Source organism: Antedon bifida, chromosome 1, assembly GCF_963402885.1.
Source record: "Antedon bifida chromosome 1, ecAntBifi1.1, whole genome shotgun sequence".
NCBI classification, from domain to species: Eukaryota; Metazoa; Echinodermata; class Crinoidea; order Comatulida; family Antedonidae; genus Antedon; species Antedon bifida.
In genome coordinates, this window is record NC_136226.1 from 9,568,833 (window position 1) to 9,588,692 (window position 19,860).

Below are 19,860 nucleotides of genomic sequence, written 5' to 3' on the forward strand. Positions count from 1 at the left end.
AAATGAAATTCTAAACTATGTTCTATCTTTTGCTTAGATATATATAAATTAGAGGGCTAGCCCTGTCCAAGTGAACTCTCATTTTCTGCCACCACCTCAGACTAAAACAGGGTATCACGAGGTTATGATATTCCCTTTATATACTGCTTTACAATTTGTAGTAAGTTCGCTTCTCACGAGTGCAAAGCATACAGTTCATGAACATAAAACACAAAGACATGATAATGTCTTTCAATATAACCAAGGTGAATAAACCTATAACAATTCACAACATTAGCCTAGTTTACCGAATCAAAAATTGAAAATAGGCTGTTAAAAATAATAATGATTAGGACTTACCAACACTGGAAGCTGTGTTTGTTGGAGTAAATGTAAGATCTGCATTTGAACTCATATCTGACTGTGAAAGACTTGAGCTGTATGTTGTGTGCCCTGTAAAAGAAAGTTAACTAGGCCTATTCATTTTATAAATTTATTGCACTGAAACACAGCATACTTTGTATGTTATACCTTGTTGACGATCATGTAACCGTGAATGATTTGTTTTACGTCCATTTTCCCCCCAAAAAATAGTTGATGAGGGAAGAAACATGAAAATAACGATTATTTATTTGGCGTTAAGTTAAAAACTTCATAACAATAGTATACAATACTGTAAGTACATTTTTAACTAAGATCTGATATTGTCCTTTTTAGACAATCTAATTCCATCGCTGCATGTCTCATACAGTGGTAAGAAAACAAACAAGTTTGTATACTTTGGTTTGATATGTACAAACAATGCTGTAGCAGCTTTATAAATGATCTATAGACAGACTGATAGTAATCAAGGGAGTTTACTACTGTAGGAATGAAACAAACACAGCTAAAGTGTATTACCTAATTAACTGATTGTGCAGTGATAACATAAATATTTGTCACTAGAGATACTTTACTATGTGATTTACCTGTAGTGGCTACAATTTCCAAAATAAAAAAATGAATAAAATTAAATTGCAGATTAATTTTATAATTGAAATAAAATTGCACCATATTGTTAACTTTAAACTGTTGTGTAAAGCCACTTATTTATGTGTACAAGGTATATTGTATAGAGGAAAAGGTAGCCCTCATCTTGGAGGCGTAGAGGGCTAAATCCCTGGGCATGTACTGTATAGGGCCAAATTCCTGGGAAAGTGCAGAGTCAAATCCCTGGTACAGAGCCTAATTCTGAACCATAAGCATCTTAAAATAGAGGATACATTGTGTACTGTACGTAATCACATACACGATTTAGTATTTGGTTAAGAAAAGCTGGTATCTGATACAAACAGGAAATAATTGAAATGTACTGTATGGCACTTGACATATGAAGGAAATAATTGAACTAATATTAATTAAAGTTAATTGTGCCATTTTTATCATTAAAATATTATATATTTTTCTTTAAAAACATAATTGGATTAGCCAATTTTTTTTAGATTCATGTATAATGTTATGTTTTATAAGAGGAATTTATATGACCATAGAGATATTATAGTATATATACTATAATATCTCTATGGTATGACCTACTTTATGAAATTAGGAAAGGAACCAAATACCAGGATATCATTATAAATCAAAATGTAAAATTAAGTCTTTACTACTAAAGACAGAGCACATTGGGATTGATTCTAATATGAATAAAATGTAAGAAATGTTGACTTACTGTCCAACGAATCGTGTCTCTGTGCAGCAGGCAGGTGAACTTTACCGGATGAGTTTCCCATTGTAACCGAGAACTTGAGCATCCCAAGGGAAATTTGCACCCCGTGGTGAGGTGCAATGGTCCGTGTTCAGCAACCAGGCAACATCTAGCCTACTATCCTATACAACTCTTCAATCTTAAATCCAGTACATCTGTTTTTTAGACAGCGACTTACATAGCCACTGGCGAATGTATTGAAATTATAATCAGTGTTTGATTAACAATAATAGCCACATCTAGATAATTACTAGGAATGTTAAAATTCTTATACTTGCACTTGGATTATACACTCAGTATAGAGATCACGTCATACGGTACATGTCTTGGTGTAGATTTTAGGTAAATAGATCACATACTTGTCCTTTGATGTCTTGGTGTAGATTTAATTGTTGTTGTGATAATATTACAAGGAGGAATGTTGATATTCATATCACATTGAAGATAATGGGATAAATATTATCCATTTTATCTGAAAAAACAAATAAAAAATGTATATAAACTTCTCACATCAGAATACAATAAGATATTTGCTACATATTTGTAAATATTTCTTCATAAATCCCACCCACAAATTGTTAAGGAAAGAACAAAATTGTTCTACTACCAGGCTTTCAGGCACTTATTAATCCAGCAAATTTGAATTGTTTGCGCATAACATTCTTTTCTGTGCTTTGAATGAATGACCATCTTATACCATAAAGGTATTTATTTTTATATCTCCATGTGAGCAATCAGAATTAAGTGTGGACTATGTTTTCTTGGTGTCAAAGGCTCACTGCCTCAATTTATATCAATCACATCCAATAAACGTTCTGACTGTTTGATGCACTAATAAGTGATATTTTGGAATGTAATACATGGTGATCGTTAAACAGCTAATAGCCCAATGCTATTCACAATCATTTTTTAAATGTTCTATTGTTGTATGGTACATAACACAAAACAAAGTAAGCATAGGGTTTAAGACTGACAATGAGTAACTGCCTAAAGTCAAATGCAATGTAATTACACAGTATGTCATTGTTAAACTTGACCATCAAATGTGGTAGTTCCAAGGCACTATGTACACTGTAACTGAACAACAGGGTTTTTAAATTGAAATATTATTATTCTTGTTCTACAATTCTATACTACTTAGTTTCTAAAGTAGGCCTAATTATGTTTTTCTTTCTACAAGATTAGTATAAAAACAATACAAACTTAAGGCTACCTAGCTAATTAATTAATTTATTTATTTTTATTTCTGATAGGACATCCATATAAATAACAATACATACAGAGAGCAAAGGAAAAAATTCAACTAGAAAAATAACCAGATATCATACACAATTACACCTAAATTTTTTATTTGCAACGCAAATGTTACATTGTTTTATAAAGTACAGAAACAACAAATTACCTATCACAAATTTATTATTTATAGAGTAAAACATAGTGAATTTCACTGAATTATCCATTAAATTCAATAAGTGATATAGCAGTATTATGATTGACTGTTTTGCTCACTTACTTTTCCTTCAGGTTAACATATCTAAATTCATTATCCATCATTTCTACAACAACTCCCTGGTTGATACTTGAACCATATTTCCACTTGTTAGGCCATGCCAGACATTGTATAGAACAGGGATGACACGTAACCACTAAGGACTCCCCACTAATAACATGATTGTGGAAAGACTTATTGTCATTCTGATAACTGATGACAGCTTTATGTTTGTTGATGTTTTTGCATTGAGATGCTAATCTGATAAAAATATCTTTCTATATGAATATCAACTCTACAAAGTACAAGTTCAAAACCTTCTCAAGTTACGAATAACTTTTGAATCCATAAATCTATACTTTAAAACCATTCACATAAATCACCATGAATTTTAATCATTTTTTTTCTCTTTTGTGAATTTTAATCGTAGGATTATTATTATTTAACCAAATAAATAAAACTGTGGCTATGGATAGAGCATATCGTTTTCTCTGGCTGTAAGGCACGAAAAGATCGGGCCTCGACCCTCGAAACCGAAGAAAAAAACATCCCTCTAGGCAATGGTGAGAAAAAGATGAAAAAAATGGACAGGTACTGATCAGTTTCGACATCCTTAGTTCACCCAGTCTAACGCTACACAGTTTGGCAACAAAGTTGGCTTGCAGAATACCATTGCTATAACCTATTTAATTTGCATCTATTCCTTCTTACAATATTACATACAGTAGCACACTGTATAATAATTACCGTACCTTTAGTTTTAGACGTAAATAAATGTAGTTTGATTTGTAAAAAGTAAGGGCTACTTTATTACATTTCTTTATTATGTTTTTTTCAACATTATTATTTATACGTTAGAGTACTTAGCCCTCTCATTGTAATAAAATACAGTCACCTGGAAACGAGCCGGGCAGTAAGCACCTTGCTCCTCCGAGATGTTCACGTACTTAGACAGGGCCTGAGAGGTCCGTCACTCCGTCAATGACATTGAACCTACAGAAACATTATATTAGTATTAAACAGCAATGTGTTACACACATGAACAATAATTTCATATACTATACCTTGTTTATGATATTTTGTGTACGTAGACATGACGTAAGCCGACAGTTTAAACCAGTACCTCGTCTGCTGATAAATTATCGATTTGTTTTTTGTAGCGGGACGAACTTAAATATAGAGGGCGACATTTGCTTTAAAAGTTCTTCTGCCAGATTAAAGGATTTTATAATGTTTCATCTATTAATATTCCTCTATTGTTTTATTATATGGCCAGCTCACAGAACTCAGAAAAAACACTAAATTTCATCATTAGTTGTAGTTGTTTAATTGTCGTTTACTTTGTATCAGTCTGTAATCTATGGAATACAACAGTAGTTTTTATTTAGTAGATAAGTTAGAGGTAGACGTCGATTCACAATAATATATATGTGGAAGTGATTCCCTGAAAACGCCGCTAGCATTTTAAATATACCTGATGAGTCTGAGGTAATGTAACGAGTTAAAAGTAGCATCTAGTCTTGAACAATTTATATAGATATTTCTATAAAAGCCAATTAAAGGTTCCACGATAATTTTTTCGACCGTGCACTGAATCACGTTGTATCCTAAAACTATTCTACTCATTAAATTCAAAGATTTACTTCAAAATAAATGAGTAATAGTGTAGTTTCTAATATACAATGTAGGCATAGACTACTTATAATTTGATATTTAAGAAGCAAATCTAATTTGATTGGAGCAAAGGTGTATTTTGAGCAGCAAAACATGCGACTTTTTAAAGCACAATTATGTAATCTACATTCCACATTATTATTAAATTCTTATTAAATATTATCCAAAATAGTAATATGTCTATGATTGATAATCAATCGTTCAACTAAAATCATACACAATATAATTTAAATTAAGATATTTAAAAAATTGCTGTACTATTTATCATCAAATATAAGCAATACACGCTTCAATTTGAAACGGTTAACTTATTGACTCAGCTCAGCTGCAGACTCAAATGCATTTACTTAATATTAATATACCTTATATACCCTGTACACCCTTAAACCTACATTTAAATTTACGAACAATTTATTCACGAAATTTCGCACAAACCATCAAGGCCCAGGTTTGAGACGCCTCGCAGTAGGCCAGCAAAGTCATCAAAGTTTAAGTCAAACGTGCCAAACGTTTCAAACGCACATTTAAGACTGGCCAAACGCACTGTGTGATGGGTGTGCCTGGTTTGGGTGGTTTGGGTATATACTAATACCGTAGGCAAACGGTATTTAGCCTAGGGAAGACATTTGACATGGATAGCGCTGACAAATCTGTAGGCTTAAATATATATTTTAAAAATACATAAATAACCAAGCTGTGTATAAGCTCTGCTTTTCTTAGGAAAGGCATTATAAAATGGTTTTTTATGGTATCACTATTCCATTTCTTCATCATCCAGTTCATCCGAATCAACTCCAACAGACTCGTACTGCTGGTATTCTGACACAAGATCATTCAGATTTGATTCCGTTTCTTTAAACTCCAGTTCATCCATTCCTTCGTTCTTGTACGAGTGCAAGTACACTCTTCGTTTCAACATCATGGTGAATTGTTCCGATACTCGTCTGATAATTTCCGATATAGCGGTATTATTTCCCATAAAAGTTGCCGTTTTCTTGTAGTTTGGTGGCGGTATATTACACACAGCAGTTTTGATGTTATCCAGTATCCAGTCTACAAAGTCGTTACTACTTTTATTTTGAATGTTTTTAACTTCTCTGTCTACTTCACAAACGGACATGTTTCCGCGGTAAACGACGGCGGCACTAAGGTAACGACCGTGCCTAGGATCGCAAGCCGTCATCATGTTCTTTGCATGAAACACTTGTTTCGTCAACTGCGAGACTGTATCTTCGCTATAAATACGATTGTCTGTACTCACCATAGGAGCAAAGCCGGTCATGAAGAAATGAAGACGCGGGAAAGGAATCATATTAACGGCTAGTTTACGTAACCCAGCATTTAATTGACCTGGGAATCGTAAACAAGTGGTAACCCCACACATTGTGTTAGCTACCAACTGGTTCATTTGAGAGTAGGTTGGTGCCGTCAGTTTCAGAGTCCGTGAACAGATGGCAGCAAGTGCCTGGTTGTCGAGACAGAACGTCATTTCTGAATGGTCTATAAGTTGGTTCATTGCTAAACCACTGTTGTAAGGTTCTACAATAGTAGCTGAAACACCGGGCGATGGCAACACACTGTACGATGCCAATATTCTATCTGGATACTCTTCATGCAGTTTACTCATCAGCAGAGTGCCTAACCCGGAACCAGTTCCTCCTCCTAGAGAGTGTATCAACTGGAATCCTTGTAAACAATCACATTCCTCGGCTTCTTTTTGGACAACCTCCATAATCTCTTCAATAAGTTCTGCCCCATCTGTGTAATATCCTTTAGCCCAGTTGTTCCCAGCACCACTCTGAGCATAAATAAAGTTATCTGGTTTAAACAGACGGCCATAGTCTCCCGATCTAGCAGCATCCATGGTGCCTGGTTCAAGGTCAACTAAGACGGCTCTTGGAGTGTATATGCCACGTGATTCTTGGTTGAAGTAAACATTAGCTCGACGTAGTTCCAGATCGGAGTTTCCTTCATACGTTCCTGTTGAACTAATTCCATGCTCCTTGGTTACTTGTTCCCAGAACTACAATAAACAAAATTACAATGTATATTGGTTAATCTTCCTTTATTGTTTTTAATTAAATAATTGAAAAAAAAGGAACGTGGGTTGAGAAAACCCCAATCTACAATTGTCAGACACTGAAATTCTAAAATGTATTCTAGATGCTATAACAAGGACGTAAATTTCAGCATATTTTAACTCATAAGGATAGTTTCCCAAACCATTATGTACAATCTATTACGTAAAGATAGTTCTTTTATTATCAAAATTTGAATGAATCACTCGAGGCTATAATGTCACATACAAAAAGTGTCGAGCAATTTTGTTAGAATGTCTGTTAATTATACATACTAGTATGTTTAACTATGGTTAATAGTGAGGTTCTCTGAGACCCGGTCGCACCATTGGTTTTCGTTTAAAAATTAATACCGGCACTGAAAAGATCGATCCAACATATCATGACATCTATAGGATGTTGTTAAATGAGTTGACTTGCAGATATAAATAATTCCTATTGATTCATAATGCAACATATACACAGGGAAACAGAATAAAATATTAACTTTGACATATTTCTTGAAAGGAAATTTCATTTCTATAATGAACTATCTAAATAATGCAGAGCTAGTTGAAGCAATGGATTATGCAATAATTGGCAAAATTCATTGAGGACATCAGCGCTATATCTCCACGAACGTGGAAATTGGTAAGCTGTTATAAAAGAACCGGAGAATGGAGATACGGTTTGACTTTTCTTCATTAAAACCATTTTTTTTGGTTTTTTTTAATACCGAAAAGTAAGAAAATCCAAGTTAACAAAAACAATTATTTATAATTAGGCCCAGTTTGTTTCCAGGATTCCAAAGTTAGGAGCTAATTAATTAATTAATTATTTCGATATATTTTATTATCACAAGTATATTCTGACAGCAATCGGAATATTAATGCTTTTAACCTATCTGTGGTACAGTTTCGACCCTTTCACTAACACTGCTCACTATTATCTATTTTACAACATTTCCCGGCACCAGCCGATTAAAACTATACATAATGTCACCTTTGTGTTTACGTTATATAATAACTATACATACGTAGGCCTATTCATCTTTACCGCTAGTGAAAAAATACCGGTACCACCTCTTGCTGTACCTGAATTCGTTATAGGCCTACGGTAGAACCTCTTAATTTAAGGGACACCTCCGCGACCAAAGTGTCCCTTAATTGGGTCATGGAGGTATTATAGGTGTGTCGCGAAAGAGGGCTTAATAACTGTTTCTAATATTATAACCGGATCAATAGCCAAAAGATAGACTGACTTACAAATTTTATATGCTTTTGCTAATAACAATCATAACAGATTAAAACAAAATAATATGAAACGTCGATTTTTAATTACAAAAATCCATCCAGTCATCCATTAATAAAACCAATAATATTGTATATTTTGAAATAAACAGGCCTACCCGTCCTAATATAGGTGCCTTATACATGAGATTTATACAAAATGTTATTGTTTAGATCTAAAAAAAGTAGGGTACCGTAATCTAAGTATACTTTACATGACTGTTAAATATTCTACTCTTATGAAGCAATTTCTGACAGAAGATATGCCTACATTTCCAATTAGCTAGAAATACGCAATGATCTAAGAAAACCGTTGCAACCATTATCCCCGTGTAACCCCAAGAATTACCGAGTTAGTATAAAATACATTATGCATGTGATATCCACTTATTTTATAATTAGGACGTTTTTTGCTATAATAATGATTCTGAAAATTCCACTTTATAATATTGACCGATCGTTACTTGTAAACAAACCTGTTATTTATTAACGTTGAAATGTTTTTTTATTTATTTTTTTTGGTTGCGATTGTTTACTGCAAAATGTATGCAGGAAATAAATTATTTTTCATTTTTACTTAGATTCACGAAAAAAAAAAGAAGAGATAAATGAGATGTCGAAAGTCTAAAGAAATGAGAGAGGGAGATGAGTGAGTATCGTCATGACGCCTCAGGACGCGCTGTCAACATCAGAATGATATCCTATTCAGTTTATACTGAAATCTGCACTGTAAACCGTTTCCTTATTATGTTATATACATTTCCTTCAAACCTAAAGTATGTCTATATTCATTAACATTTTGCCTCTGAAAAAACACTGGACGTACATTTTTGGTTTTCCTTCAATAGAGCCGAGTTCAAAATTGTTTGAAAAGTAATAACCATATCTTTCTTATGGTGAAACGCTCTATAAATTTAATTGAAATGGTTTTGGTCTGAGCAACTGAATTTCAGAAAAGTATTTTCTTTTTCTGTTCCTAATGCAACATGTTGCCAATAAAAGGTCGACATCTTTAACACAACTTTGCGCGTAATACATTTGTAAAGCAAAGCATAATAACTTATCAATTCGTTTACGATCTTAAACGCGCAGATACTACGAATAATAATGTATAAGATAATGAAATTCATGCATCAATAATCATTAATACTATCACTGCTTCATCCTCCTAGTTCTAAGGTAACAATTTCATTCAGCATTGATGACGTATGCAGCAGAACATCACACTCATTCTACGTGAGTTTATATTTATCACACAGGTAAAAAATAGAAGGAAAAACATTATAATTACCTGAGTTCCAACCTGATTTCCACATTGTCCAATCTGCAGATGAATGATCTCGCCCATGTTAAGTTTGCTCTTGTCTGCATAAGATGTATACGTACGTTTACAACCTGTGTTAGCGCGTAAATTATTGTTTTTGACGGAGGTAGTATGCGCACGCATCTAATGATAGGAAACTCGATGTTGATTCGTTGAGCGGTGTAATAAGTATGGGGTTCCGACATGTTGTAGGGGTTCGAAAATCACCACGCTTATAATATAAACATATTCATATCATTTTGTCACATGCAATTGAAAGTGTTACCGAATCGATGTATTGTATCTCTTTAGATAATTAAATTCGACAAGTATAGGCCTATTTCGACTTAATTCTTAATCACTTTTTTATGTCTGAATTATTGGGACTATCACAATTCGATAATTGATACATCGTGACAAAAGTAGGATCTTCGTATAAGCCTATACCTCTGTGTATTGGGCCACTGTATATAGGCCTAATGTTCCAACTCAATAATGCATGGTGCTCAATTTATAATTATTTCAATAGGGTGTTGAACAATGATATGTGAAGTGTGGCAGTAAATATAATGTCATATATCCCAGCCATGTGTATAGCATTGCTTAATAGATATACAGCATTTTGCACAGGTTATTAAAACATGAAATTAAATTACATAAATCATAACTCTACAAATTGATTACACTATGCATAATACATAATACTAAGTTCAGCATCGACGCTTTTTGTAATATATCGATGTTTGCCTAACAGTGTAACTATTGAAATAAATAAAATGTACACGTTAAGGGCAGATTGATGCCTTACTGCATTTTAGTAGCACAGGATACAGTAGATCAAAATGCTAACGTCGCACAGGCTATTAATTCTACTCGAGTCCTTTGAAACCGTGTTGTTAGCAATATGTTAATAAATCAAACATTATGTTAAATATTTACAAGTTTATTGTATTCATCAATAGTAGGCTACATTATGATTAAAATTAATTTCCAATATATCACCGGGCGGTTTCGATTTTCCCTATTCCTGTATACTTACAGTACAGTATAATCATATATTTTCATAATTTAGGTAGGTTAGAGCAAAATCAGATTGGAACATGGGTACTAATATTGTCTATAAGATATCAAATACAGATACAGATTTTATAACCAACGATTTTAAATGTTTGTCAGTGCAAACTTAACTATTATTAATATATTGTAAAATAATTAACATTTTGTTTAGTTTAAAAATAATAGTAATACTTACGTAATTGTGGGCCTCAGTACGCGTTCGACAAGGCCAATGGGGGTTTCTCCTTTATGTTCACTAACATAAAGGTTGTCGTGGAACATTGTGAATTAAAACGTTAATAGGCCTACCTGCATTACACTAGTTAGGGAGACATTGACATCATAAAAACACATTGTAAAACTAATTATTAACTCAATGAATTCTCAATTGTGTTATAAGAATAAATGCATGAGTTCGTTAACCTAATTTTATTAAGTGATTAACTATTATATTACATTCTTTTAAAATATTTTGATTATCAAACAATGCAAGATTTTTTTTTCGTGATCGAGAAGACGCGAGGAAGCGACATACCGTTACTCAAGCTTGGTTCCCACTAGGACGTAACGCAACGACGTAAGCAATTTAACCAATCACAAGCGATGGATTATCCGAATGTTTGCTTGTGATTGGTCAACACGCTTGCGTTGCGCTTACGTCCTTGCGTTACGTCCTAGTGGGAACCAAGATTTAGATGAACGTTAACGTTTTGAAAATCTTTCCTTCAAGAGCCGTTTAATGTTATATCACTCAACAGCACGGGCTATAAAAAAATATTTAAATATATTACAATTATATTTCATAATAAACATGATTAATGAGGACGAAGGCTCTCCGTGGATCCTATCCTTCAACCTTAGTAGGGAGCTCAGGCACGCGGACGATTTATCGAAAGTGAGTGAAGTTATCTGGCCTATTATTGTCTTGCTATTTCAAACAATATGTGAAAATAATAATAAACCCTATTTGTCTTATATATTACAATGTTTGTATGCTTCTGCATAGCATTACGGTATATGCTTACACCTAAGGACAACGTCCAGTCGACATAGAGACGGTGTTCGAAACTGGTCCCCATCCTTTACTCGTCCGTCCCTTCATCTTAAAGTAATACCTAGTGCTGCTAACCAATCCATGTATCGTACGTGTCAAGTCACCTCCGTCGGCTACCTCAACAACCCAATCGCTGTCACCAAGGTGAGAGTTGATACTGTACATTATGATGTATGCTGTAACAAAATTATGCGAAAATGCCTTTTTTTAAGTGATGTGGAAATGTTAACATGCGTTCTTTACTAATGCCATGGTCTTGTCTTACCAAATAATACTGGATTCGAATCCTGGCGCTGTCGCAGTGCCAGAAAGTACATGAGATTATACAGTGCTCTACCTGACGTATTCAGACAAAACCATCACTTTCAAATGTGTACTTTGTTGATATTTTTAGTAGTTATCGTTAGTTACCGTTATTATATAATAGCATATATAAAAGTATTTTCCATTTTGCATATTTTCTCAGTTATAACATCATCAGATAAGTAAGATAAACTTAATGTAAAACACATAAAGCTCCAAATGCACACAAACACGTTATGGAACATTAGTTCAACATTGGACGATATTCTTTCTGGCTGTCCCTCTATTATCATCATATTATTATTACCTACACTTACCATTAATAATGCCGTTTGGCTTGGCAGGTGGAAGCCAATTCACAATAATGGCTCCGCAACTGTATTCAGATAAAACTAACGTTGGATCACTTGGCGGGGAACTTGGAGCTGAAACGAATATAAACAACAGTTTAAAAACTTATTTTCATCATCAGCGTCATCGTCATCATCATCATCAGCGCCATCCTCATCGTCCTCATCATCATCGTCATCATCATCGTCCTTATCATCATCATAATCGTCATCGTCAACATCGTCATCATCATCATAATCGTCATCATCTTCATTGTCCTCATCATAATCGTCATCATCATCGTCATCATAATCGTCATCATCTTCATTGTCCTCATCATAATCGTCATAATCATCATAATCGTCATCATCATCATCATAACCGTCATCATCATCATCAGCGTCATCATCATCGTCCTCATCATCATCGTCATCATCATCATCGTCCTTATCATCATCGTCCTCCTCCTCCTCCTCATCATCATCATAATCGTCATCATCATAATCGTCATCATCATAATCGTCATCGTCAACATCGTCATCATCATAATCGTCATCATCTTCATTGTCCTCATCATAATCGTCATCATCATTGTCATCATAATCGTCATCATCATCATAATCGTCCTCGTCGTCCTCATCATCATCGTCAACATCGTGGTCATCATCATCGTCATCATCATCATCGTCCTCATCATCAACGTCCTCATCATCATCATCGTCCTCATCATCATAATCATCTTCGTCATCATCATTTTCTTGTAATCGGTGAAGTAAAAGTTATACAAGGAGTATAACACTGATCAAATCTGGTATAACTTGACAAATCATGGTCGTATTCACCAATCATATTGCTCTTAAATGTTAAGCATTTCACTTAAGTCAGTAAATATTTAAATATTTCACTTAGATGAGAGAATTTATTACAATTTTAAGTAGAATTGTTTCCCTTTATATAAGTGTGATTGGTGAACATGGTTACTGGTCAATTTGAATATTGATATTGATATACATACCATCTTCAAACGTTTTGTTAAAAGACACAATGCTGTAGCGACTTGAACCCTCGATTGTTGTTCTTTTAACACTCACTTCGTACACTGTATATGGCTTTAAGTTTGTCAAAGTCAACGTGGTTTCAGTTGTATTTATTAATCTAAACAAATAAAACATATGTTAGAGAATAATGATTGTTAACTCTTCGCTACGTGTTTAAATTACATCGTAGTTGTACGACACGGGCTTCGCAACGTATGGTGCAATTGGCGTGTGTGGCCTGGCCGCATCGTCCCACATTAAACATGACATATTTAAAACAACTAGATTGGCTTCTTTTCTTGTTGTATGGGTTTGGGGACTGAGATTACATATGTATCATGGGGTCAACTACTATTTTATTTTGAATATGATACCTATATTGAGAAGGACATCTATGTATGGGACTCAACAAAGTGTCAACATAATAGAGGTGTCCCCTGTGTTTCTGTAGTGAAAACATTAATTCCCCCTCGTTGGTTTTACAGGAAAGTGTCCCCAAGGATGTCTAAAAGGAGAGTTTTTACTGTAATTCCCTATTGAGGCTTTCGAGACATTCATCCTAACGCCATTAATGATAATCTTAAACAATTTTAGAAACATTATAGACTTAATTCTCAAAGAGTTTAATGTACGAAGTAAGTGGCCATTTGGCATTATTACACTTCCAAATAATTGAACAAGCTGTTAAAATGTAGGGCATTGACTGAATCTCCGTATGACGGACTTTATGTACAATATTTCAAAATGCATCTTTATTAAATATTGGATTTCTAACAAAATCGAGTGGTGAACAACTTAAGAACTTACTTCACATTCAGAGGATAAGATGGTGTATATTTAACTGTATACATCACTTTACCATCCGCTCCATCAGGTGCCATAAAGGCCACAATCATCGTTGATGGACCTGTGGTCTGGAGTTTCACGGCGAACGGTGGGTCAAGTGGTCTACTATCAACTAATAAAATAAAATTTATGACAGATAAAAATACGATAAGCTATAACTATCGATTAGTTGTTGACTTGTTAAACTTTTTTTAAAGCGCCACCAGCGGCGAATAACTTAAGAAAAGTCCAAATCTTCTACGAACATTGGATCATCAACACGAAAATATTATTACCAAATCAAGAAAAGTCTTTCGACCAATATAAATACCTGTATCAGTATCTGGTATCTCAACAATTTTATACACAGGTTCGCCCTCTCCAGCTTGGTTGAATGCTCTTAACTTGATGACGTAACTCGCGGACGGTCTCACATTAACATAAGTATACGATAACTTGTTGCTGTCCAATTCTTTGATAACGACGTCAGGAAGATTCTTGCCAATACCAAGTATATATCCACGTACTATAGTGCCTTGCTCGCTATCTGGAGGTTCCCACATAATGTGTATGGCGTCTGATCGTGGGATAACTGTCAAAGATTCCACTTGAGGCGGTACCCGTGATTCGTCTACGATATAATTTTATAAAAAAAATGTTTCGCATTTTATTTTCACTTTTTTAAGTAACAGTCAAATAAAAAAATAGAATTAAAACCATAACATCCTGAAAAAATGTAACTATGATTAGGCTAATATATTAACATCATTTCTAAACACATGCCAGTATATAGTGAACAAGACTTAGGTAATCAAAAGTAAAAGATAAATTACATCTTACCTGGCACTCTTGTCACTTCTAGTTTTGCTCTGGCAAACTCGGGTCGAAAACTTGTGTCCATCGGACTATTTATCTCACAGATGTAAGTAGAAGAATCATCCTTATTAACGTTATTAATTGTCAAAATTTCACCACCCTCGCTCAACAAATATTTATCATTTGGTACAATGTCATATTTCAGTTTCTTCCATTTTATTTCTGGTTTAGGAACACCGTCTGCACGGCATCTAAGAGTGACGTCATTCCCTTCCGTCGTTTCAATGTCTTCTGGTTTTTCAATGAAGGTTGGTGGAACTAGGACGGTTAATACAGCATCTGCTGTTATGCGACCTGCCCAATTCTCTGCAACACACGTGTAGGTTCCGGCGTCTTCTTTTACTGTCTTGCTGATAAAGAATACACCTTCCATTAGAGTTTCCAGAAGACGTCCTTCTATGACTGCTGCCACTGAACTATTGCCATCTGAAAGGAAAATTGGAAAAATCCATGTGTGATATACAAATTGGGGAATTCTCTCTGTACAAACTTATGTAATTTAAACAAATCACAGTGTCAAATACACAGATTCAGCAATAATAATAACTTGTTTGTATTACCTTTCAACCACGAAATAACAGGTTTCGGATATCCATAAACGGAACACACCAAGAATGACGGACTGCCGGATTGTGCGGAAGCATTCCTCGGTTTCGACAGGAACTCTGGTGCCTCTAAAAAAACAGAAATTCATTGTTGGTATCTTGAAATATACAACTCTATTGCAACATAACATTTCTTCAATTCACACATCTAAAGCGATCGCCCTTTTTATTCTAATCAGGAACAGTCATGTGGATTTTCTGGTAAAAACTCTACTAATGGATTAGATTAGATTGAGAATGAATAATAACTTAAACTAATTTATTTTTATTTAAAACAAACACACACTTATATTATCACACTAATTTCTGAATGACAATAGCATACTCTTTGTGATCTCGTGGTGTTGGTATGAAACGTTTTCCGGTAATTCAAACTGATAGTGAACTGCAAAGAGACCAGACACCGTACTTGGTCCTGTATAAAACACATTGAGTTGCTGCTGTGTTGACGTCACAATTAATGGTAGATCTAAACCATCCCGACTGGAGATAGACGCCATTTTCCTTGTCTTTTGGTCTCTATCAGTAAACGTCTGAAATACCATCGATTCACGGATCAAAAACTTTGTTGGCACGGACTCGTTATTGGTCTCTGGTAAGAAGTCTAGTCGCGTTATGTTGATAGTGACTTTCTTATTCGCAGGAGCCGTAAAGCGGTATCGACAGCGAACGTAGGAGGACTTTATGAACTGCATGATGGTTCCAGAAGGAGGAGAATCTGCAGTTATCATAACTCCACAGTCTGTAGACAAGGAAATAGATTATACGATAGTAAAATGAAAACTCAAAAAGAAAACTCGAAAAGATACAGAATACAAAAGTTATTTCTGTTTTAAAAAGTATAGGCCTATTGAAAGAAATCTACTAAGCCTAATTAATAAACATAATGAAGAATGTGTTGTAATGAAAAATAGAAAAAAAACCTAATAAAATAAACAAAGAAGGGTTATACAGTATTGTATATTATCGCATGCTTTTATAATCATGTAAGTAAAGTTATTACTGATGATAGCAAACATGTAAAAGTTTGAACAACCACTCACCTTCTGGATAAGAGACAATATTTGAGGGCGGGCTTTCCATATGCAACATCTGAGTGGTTACTCTAAAGTAATATTTGTTATATGGTTCAGGAAGACGGATTGTTCTCTGCTGTGTCACTGACCATTCTTCAAGCGGCAATGTTTTGTTTTTGGTATAGTAAACATTATATGCTTTACCAGAAAAAAAACACACAATATCAAATCATCATAATCATTAATGACCTATCGATTAATCGATAAAGACCTTGTGAGCAAGATGTACGTTACGATGTAGTAAATTTAATGTAGGCCTAAAATAGAGGCTTAATATAAGGGATACTAAAGGGAAGAAAAAGCTTTTCATTTCATTTCAATCAAACAAAAACTATTTACATTATTCTTATACTTCAATAATAATCCAATAGGCCTAATTGTTTTTATATGAAATACAAACATTACTGTACTCACAATATCCAGTTGTCCTCGCTACGACTTTAACTCCGTCACCATGTCCCACAACACGTAATAGCACAGGTGCTGCAAAAAGAAACGATATTAGTCTATATATGGGCACATCACATATGTTGTCACATAAAGTTGATAGTATAGACAGAGCTTAAGACTCGATTTTATCGCGCTCTTTAAGAAAGATCTAAGCATTCACAATATAAACTTATACCAATATTATTCATGTGTATTTCTCTTGCTTTCGGTCTTAATTTAAAACATCATCAAGCCATCTTGTTTTATTCAACTATTTGTTTTCTTAAGAATGTACGTATTCGTAGTAGTGTTGTATTCTACTTATTCAAATCTCTATATCAATGCCATCTTATTTTTACCTTCCAGAGTCGCTCCCCACTCGAGAGGATCGTTGGTCGTATTCATCACCGATGTACTATGCGGACTCTTTGATCTTCCCTTTGAAACCATGACAACAAATACATAAGTTGTCAAAGGCAGAAGCTTGTCTATCAATACAAAATCCGTATTCATCACTTCAATTTCTTCATTTCTAGTTATAAATGAGAAAACAAAAAATATAAAAGTGATGCCGCAATAATATTTTCTAAATTAAGTGTATATATTTCCACCAACTCATTACAAATATAATTTAACTAAATGTAGGAGAAAAACTATTTTTCTATCCACCATGACTACTGTAATTTATACAGTTGCATAAATGAATGTACTGTAGGCGAAGTATGCCTAATTAAACTCATGCACATGTTACGAGGTCATCCATGTCATCAAAATATAAAATAATTATTAATTGATAAAAAATGTATATACACTGACGCATTTAACATCAATCAAATGTTTTAATACAATTAATTTTAAGTCAGAAATTAGAAAATTATTAGAAAAACAAGTGTTATGTGGCTTACTCTCCAAGCTCGCCTAATTCGATCTGTTCTGGGACTACTTTGTAGATGATCGTGTAAGTCAATTTTCCTCGAACTTGATTCGGATCTTTCCAAGAAACACGAATGCTGAAGGGGGAAATGGCTTCAGCTGCAAGGTCCGTTGGTGCCTGCAGCTCTCTCCGTTTGCTGTCAACACTGCAATTAATTAGCGGATACTAGTGGTTTGAGTGAGGTAAACACTTTTACTAATAATTCTTATTTGCCAATCATAAAAACAACAAACAAGTACAAAGTGGCAGGGAACACAAACAGGAACTAAATTCCTATGACAAGAGCCAGTGAAACCTCTTACCAAGTAGCACATAAAGATAAAATATAGCATTTCAATAAATATATCAGAAAATATCAAAACAACAAATTTCAAAAAATCATTCATAAAAAATAATACAAAAGCAAGCAGCAGAGAGAACAAGCAAAAACACTTCTTTTTGAATAAAAATATTGGGAAATTATCAATTATAATTAGTCTTTGACTTCATCATGAATTTCTTCCCACAATCGCGGGAAAATATGAACTTACTGATCGATGCAGGCAGTGTATTGACGCAAACATTTTTACGGATACTTTTTGTGGAAACAAACAAAAAAATCACAATGTTTTTTCGTCTCTTTATTTGCAGTTACCATTTTTTTTTAATCTGAAATTATTCAGCGTAGTTTCTGGTAACTATAATAGATGATGATGAATATTAACATTAATATTTTAGTGTTTAAAACATTCGGTAATTGAACATAAACGGCAAGAGTGTAATGCAGGGGATTGACATAATAATATAGTGATTCTAGTGTTTACTCACATCAGGGGTCTTTATGATGAGCTATTTCAAGATTATTGAGAGCTTTATTGAAATCCAAAACACATGCTAAAATGAATAAGCAATCATGTACGCCAGGAGAAAGCACCGCAAGTGGTAAAAACTAGAACAGACAATGGCCTTGACTTTACGGGCTAAGAACACGATTTAACATGGTGTGATCAAAATATAAAAATTAGTCGTCACTGTACAGATTTTAATTACCCAATATCGCCTTTAGGGGTACAATATATTCATGGAATCATTTCCAAGATATATTCTATACTATTATTATTGACAGATAAATCAAAATACACTAGCAATATAGGCAAACCACCGCACACACCCTCTTATTCGTGTATACTTTTAAAAACAAATTCCCAACAAGTTATTGGTGACTTGCCGTAAAGATAAAGTAAGAAACAACGATACATTAACGAAAGAAGGTAGCTAACCTATGTAGAACAATACCTATAAACAATGTCGAATATATTATAAATAAGAACAAAAGTATACTTAAGCTTACTTGTCGAGAAATCCGGTAATTATCACCAACGTAGGAAGTAAAACGGACCACAAATTTGTCATGTTTCTATTGTTCGTCCGCGACTGGATACAGAAGATACTGGTAACGGATTCACAAAGTTAGAAAATAGATTTCTTTACTAAAAACATCAAGCTTCGTCTCTTCTACTTCAGACAAATGGTTGACCCTCGTTAAATAGATACTAGGCGTCTGTTATTACTATCACTGTTTAAAATACGGAAACGAAATGTGTTTTAAACCCGGTTGAAGCCTATAGCCAGTAATGCCATCATAGCTGAATGACGTGAAGATTCGTTGTGAGTGATTGAGTCCCGATGAACGCATTGCCTCATCAAAGCAAGGTGTCCAATTTCAGTGCTTATCTAATTTCTATTCATTACGGATTTACAAAGGTGTTAGAAAGCATAGAATCAAACTCTTTATTATTGTCTGAATTTTAAAAGAAC

At 34.1% G+C, this 19,860-nt stretch overlaps 3 protein-coding genes across 3 annotated transcripts in view; all 3 read right to left on the reverse strand.

The window, feature by feature from the left end:
• LOC144841060 (uncharacterized) overlaps positions 1-4,372 on the reverse strand; it is a 36,785-nt gene extending 32,413 nt beyond the window's left edge. Inside the window, exons 1-3 of the mRNA XM_078697247.1 lie at positions 4,280-4,372; positions 1,691-2,198; positions 340-432 (exon numbers count right to left, since the gene is read on the reverse strand). Coding sequence (XP_078553373.1) covers positions 340-432; positions 1,691-1,772 — 175 coding nt within the window. The 5' untranslated portion in view covers positions 1,773-2,198; positions 4,280-4,372. The remainder of the gene's footprint in view (positions 1-339; positions 433-1,690; positions 2,199-4,279) is intronic.
• Positions 4,373-4,622: 250 nt separating this feature from the next.
• On the reverse strand, positions 4,623-9,841 carry LOC144858689 (tubulin beta-1 chain-like). Its single transcript, XM_078689240.1, has 2 exons — positions 9,527-9,841; positions 4,623-6,912 (listed from the first exon to the last, which is right to left on the reverse strand). Exons 1-2 carry the CDS (start codon positions 9,680-9,682, stop codon positions 5,644-5,646), a joined length of 1,425 nt encoding a protein of 474 aa, XP_078545366.1. The 5' UTR covers positions 9,683-9,841; the 3' UTR covers positions 4,623-5,643.
• A 667-nt stretch (positions 9,842-10,508) lies between these two features.
• LOC144840803 (protogenin-like) lies at positions 10,509-19,719 on the reverse strand. The gene is made up of 13 exons (XM_078696847.1): positions 19,394-19,719; positions 18,035-18,208; positions 17,489-17,661; positions 17,115-17,183; positions 16,668-16,838; positions 15,950-16,366; positions 15,580-15,693; positions 14,984-15,445; positions 14,475-14,774; positions 14,126-14,276; positions 13,297-13,436; positions 12,269-12,376; positions 10,509-11,824 (listed from the first exon to the last, which is right to left on the reverse strand). Exons 1-13 carry the CDS (start codon positions 19,453-19,455, stop codon positions 11,622-11,624), a joined length of 2,544 nt encoding a protein of 847 aa, XP_078552973.1. The 5' UTR covers positions 19,456-19,719; the 3' UTR covers positions 10,509-11,621.
• Between the last annotated feature and the right edge of the window lie 141 nt (positions 19,720-19,860).